The sequence below is a fragment of the Eimeria acervulina genome, genomic scaffold (genome assembly GCF_000499425.1).
Source record: "Eimeria acervulina Houghton genomic scaffold, Eah_scaff957, whole genome shotgun sequence".
Classification (NCBI taxonomy): Eukaryota; Apicomplexa; class Conoidasida; order Eucoccidiorida; family Eimeriidae; genus Eimeria; species Eimeria acervulina.
In genome coordinates this window covers 5,001-10,000 of record NW_013547053.1, presented here as the reverse complement: position 1 = coordinate 10,000, position 5,000 = coordinate 5,001, and the positions used below count along the sequence as shown (strand labels likewise).

Genomic DNA, 5,000 nt, shown 5'->3' with positions numbered 1-5,000 from the left:
CTTTTGTTGCTGCTGCTGTGCTCATTGAGGGCCCCGCCAACCCTTCTGCAGCTACACCGGGTGTATAGACACTCTATTTGCATTAAGACCAGCTAGCGGCTAGCTAGCTAGCTAAATAGCTAGCTAGGTAGCTACCTAGCTAAACAGCTAGCCGTTTAGCTAACTATCTGTCTAGGTTTAGCTAGCTAGCTAGCTAGCTAGCTAAATAGCTAGAACTATCTAGCTAGACTCGTTGATATTACTGTGCTTTAAGTGTAGAGAGACTGCGCACTCTGCAGCAAATGCTGCGGTGTACGTTCACCTCCTCTGATCGACAAAGATAAAAAGAATAAAAAATAGAATAAGAAGAAAGCAGACAAAATAATAAAGTGCGGGCCTAAAGGAGACAGGGCACTAAAAAACAAACAAAACCCCCAAAATGCAAACCAAGTCAGAAGCAGCAAACAGTCCTGCTGCTGCTGCTGCTGCTGCTGCTGCTGCTGCTGCTGTTGCTCTTGGTGGTGCTGGTGAAGCTACTGCGCTACAGCAAGAGCAGCGCCATCCCTGGTCTTGCTGCTGCTGCTGCTGCTGCTGCTGCTGCTGCTGCTGCTTGTGTTGCTACTGCTGCTGCTGCTGCTGGTGTGTTTTGCTGCTGCGCATAGAGCAGCAAATGTTTATTTTGTTTATTTATATACTTTGATTGGTTTCGGTAGGAAGGGCCTGGAGTCTGTGTATAATATCGGTGAAGTAATTAATACACCGCTCTGTTTGTTGTTTATTGCTTGCAGCAGCTCTTAACATGCTTTGTAGTCTCTCTATTTCTTCTTTAGCTTCTGCTGCAGCTTCTGGTGTGCCTTGTAGCTGCAGCAGCAGCAACTGTCTCTCTACAGCAGCAAGACCCCCCTGTAGAGCTTGTTCAGCTTTATCTAGCTGTTTATAATGTATATTACATGCATCTCTGAGGTGTGTAGCAGTAAGCATCTCTCTTTTAACAAGATTATTATAATTATTACTATCTTTATTATTATTATCTTTATTATCTTTATTATTATTATAGGTGTCTCCAAAGCGCAGCAAACGGAGACACTTATACACCGTAGCATCCACACCCCCCACCGCCCCAAACAGAGACAGCACAAAGCTGCCTCTGCCGAATGCACGTAAATTAAAAATCTGCTGACCGCAAATTATCCCTTCTTCGCCTTCTTCATTTATACCCTGACAAACAAACAAACAAACAACAAAGACAAACATAGCCTTCATAATATATATATATATATATGTATGTATATGTATATATGTATATGTATATGTATAATATATATATAATCTGCCTTCCTGTATATATAAATATGTATATAAAATATATACACATCATTATATATATATATACATAATCAGACACATAAACAACAAATAGTAATAAAACATATCGCAGCATCTGCTGCTACTGCTGTTAATACACCCCAGCAACAGACGCAGCAGCAGCAACAGCAGCAGCAGCGCATGCAGCATCAACAGCAGCAACTCCCGCCAAACAACAAAAGCAACAACCTCAGCATCACCACCAGCATCAGCAGCAACAGCAGCAGCAACAGCAACAGCAGCAGCAGCAGCAGCAGCAGCATCAACAACAACAGGAGCAGCAGCTAACCGTTGCAGCAACAACTCGATCAGCAACAGGCTCTTCGGAATCTAAATTAGAGACTTCACAAGGGGGGCCCCCCAAAGGGGGATGGCAGGGGCCCCCCTTAGGGGCCCATGCAGTCTTTTGTAGCCAGTCAGGAAGAAGAGATGAAGAGACAGTTGAACGAATTATAGAAATAGAAGTAAAACCTAAAAGGAGACAGATAAGGAGACACATAAATACAATAATAGAGATAAGGTCGGATAGGAAGGAGACAGACAAAAAGAAGGAGACAGATAAATATAAAGAGACAATGACAAGAAAATATAAAGCGACAAAAAAACAAAGAGAGAGACAGAGAGAGACAGAAAGACAAAAGGAGACACCGAGAGAAGACAGAAAGAGACAAAGAGACAGTGAAAAGGAGACAGAAAGACAGGAGGAGACAGCAAGACAAAAGGAGACAGAAAAAAGAGACAGCGAGATAGGTGAAGACAGACCAAGAGAAGGAGACAAAAGTAGAGGAGAGGCACCAAGAGGCGAGAAGACAAAAAAAAGAAAAGGAGACAGCAAAAGATAGGGAGACAGAAGGAGACAGGGAGACAGAAAGAGACAGTTAAACAAAAGTAGAGAAGGAGACAAAGAAGTGCGCGGCAGCTGAGCAGGGGCGCTAATAAAGAAAAGGAGATAGCAACAGGAGACAGACAGCAGCAAGAGACAGCGGCAGAGACAGCATCAGAGACAGCATCAGAGACAGCATCAGAGACAGCAGCAGAGACAGCAGCAGGGTACCATTGGGTAGAGCAGCATGCGGTGTATCTCCAGCTTCTTTTCTGTAGAAGAAGGCTGGGCCCCAGGGGTTGTCTTTTGTCTCTACGCCGAAGTGAAAGAGCAGATATGCGTTGTTGTACTGCCCATAGTTAATAAACAGCTGCATGCAAACAATAACAATAAACAAAACGGCAAAATGTCTCCTTCAATCAAAGCCTTTAGGGCTGCGCTGCCGTCTCTACATCGCTTGCTATCTCTGTATCTGTCTCTAGCTGCCTCTGCCTCTCTCTCTGTCTCTCTCTGTCTCTGTCTCTCTGTCTGTCTGTCTCTGTCTCTGTCTCTTTGTGTCTCTGTCTGTCTCTTCCTCTGTCCTTCTTTGTTTCTCTGTCTCTCTGTCTCTGTCTCCGTCTCTCTGTCTCTCTCCCGCCGTCTCTGTCTGTCTCTGTCTCTGTCTCTGTCTCTGTCTCTGTCACTCTGTGCTGCTCTCCTTGCGCTTCTGTTTGCCTCCTCTAGCCTCAAGGGCTTAGGGTTTAGGGTTTAGGGTTTAGGGGCTGCACCTTGTCTCCTTTTCGGGTGTCTCGATGGGCCCTCCATATGAGGCCCTCAGCAGATGTCTCGTGCTCGTGCTGCGTCGCCAGGTCTGCATTCCTGCAGCAGCAGCAGCAACAGCAGCAGCAGCAGCAGCAACAGCAGCAGCAGGCACAGGGAGGAACGAGCATCACCAATCTGCGCAGCTTCAATAGCTGCTTCATCACGCAACAGCAGCAGCAACAACAACAGCAGCAGCAGCAACAACAGCAGCAGCAGCAACAACAGCAGCAACAACAGCAGCAGCAGCAACAACAGCAGCAACAACAGCAGCAGCAGCAGCAACAGCAACAACCGGAACGGAAGCCACAGCAGCAGCAGCAGCAACACCAATACCAACAACAACAACAGCAGCAGCATCAGCAGCAACGGCAGCACCAACACCAACACCAACAGCAGCAGCAGCAGCAACAGCAGCAGCAGCAGCAGCAACAGCAGCAGCAGCAGCAGGAGACACACCAGTGATACTCCTGGAGTTCATCGAGTGCGGAGACAGCAACGCGGCCCTCTCCGTCCCAAACACTGCGCGCATGCACTAAGGAGACAGCTTTTTTAATATCTTCTTTAGTAGAGTCGGCGAGCTCTGCTGCTAGAGGCCCCCTTGCTAGCTGCAGCAGCTGCTGCTCCAGCAGCAGCTGCTGCTCACCTTGCTGCGGCAGCAGCAGAGGTAATGCCTGCCATAGAAAAGGCCCAAAGTACGGGGCATTCTTTTTATTTGTTCGAAGGAGACAGCTAGATGAGAAGGCTGCTGCTGCTGCTGGGTTTTGCTGCTGCAGCCGCCGCAGCAGCAGCAACTCCTTCAAAAGCAGCACCGCAAGCAGCTCCTCCGGGGTGCACGGAACCAGCTGCTGCTGCTGCTGCTGCTGCTGCTGCTGCGGCTGTGTCCTGCTGCTGCGCTGCTGCAGCATACATTTTTCTTTATATAAAGGAGGGGCGTCTGCTGTAGAGAGCAGCAGATGCCTGGGCAGCAGCAGCAGCGGCTCTCCTTCGGGTGTATCTGCAGCAACAACTCCTGCTGCTAATGTGTCCCCGATGCAGCGGGGCCTCCTCTGCAGCCACAGAGAGAGTGGGTTTAATGAAGAAGAGACATCTGAGCTGCTAGAAGAGACATTCTGCTGCACCACGCCAAGCACTAACCCCTCAAATGCAGCAGCAGCAGCAGGAACCCAGCTGCCTTCAGCCCCTATTTGCTTCTGCAGCGGCACCCCCGGTATGGGGGCCCCAGGAGGCAGCTCATCTGCTGCTGCTGCTGCTGCTGCTGCTGCTGCTGTTTGTGCAGTTGCAGAAGCGTTGGATTCATCCTCTGTTTCATTTAGTGGCGCGCTGCCGTCGTGCTGCTGCTGCTGCTGCTGCTGCAGCTGTTGCTGTTGCTGCTGCAGCAGCTGCTGCATCTGCTGCAGCAGCTGTTGGGGCCCTGGGTATGTATGACGAAGCGAAGACGTGTCTCTGTAGAAGAATAGAGCAGCAGCGAAAGCAGCAGCAAACAGAAGCAGCAGCAGCAGCAGAGCAGCAATATAGCTGCTACGCATGCTCTTCTTTGCTGCTCTCATATAAGCAGCAAACGCTGTGGGGCCCCCAGGGTAGGTTAGTGCTACGTGCTGCTCGGGGTCACTTGAGTCCGGAAAAACAAAAGCAGCAGCAGCAGCAGCAGCATCAGCAGCAGCAGCAGAGAGAGGGGGGCCCTTTTCTTGTTTATCTTCAGTTTTGTCTTTAGCTGAAACCCTTAAAGACGAGCTGCTGCGAAGAGAACGTGTTGCTGCTGTTGCTGCAGCAGAAGCCGCAGCAGCTGCTGCTGCTGCAGCTGCTGCTGTGGAATTCATGCTGCTGCTGCTCTGTCGAATTAAAGCAGCAGCACCGGACCTCCGACGGGTCAGAACCGATGATGTTGTTGCTGCTCTGCTGTTGCTGTTCTGCTGCTGCTGCTGTTGCTGCAGCTGCTGCTGCTTGTTAAAGTCCTGGGCATTGCTTGAGGAACCCGCTCTGCTAAGGCGGGTGGAGGGGCCCCCCATGGACGCCATAGCAGCAGCAGCAGCAG

At 49.7% G+C, this 5,000-nt stretch overlaps 1 protein-coding gene across 1 annotated transcript; it reads left to right on the top strand.

Annotated features, from left to right (window-relative positions):
- Positions 1–2,971: 2,971 nt before the first annotated feature.
- EAH_00052860 (hypothetical protein) lies at positions 2,972–3,430 on the top strand (the record flags this gene model as incomplete). Its single annotated transcript, XM_013391111.1, has 1 exon — positions 2,972–3,430. The coding sequence occupies one exon, from the start codon at positions 2,972–2,974 to the stop codon at positions 3,428–3,430; it is 459 nt and encodes a 152-aa protein (XP_013246565.1).
- Positions 3,431–5,000: the final 1,570 nt, after the last annotated feature.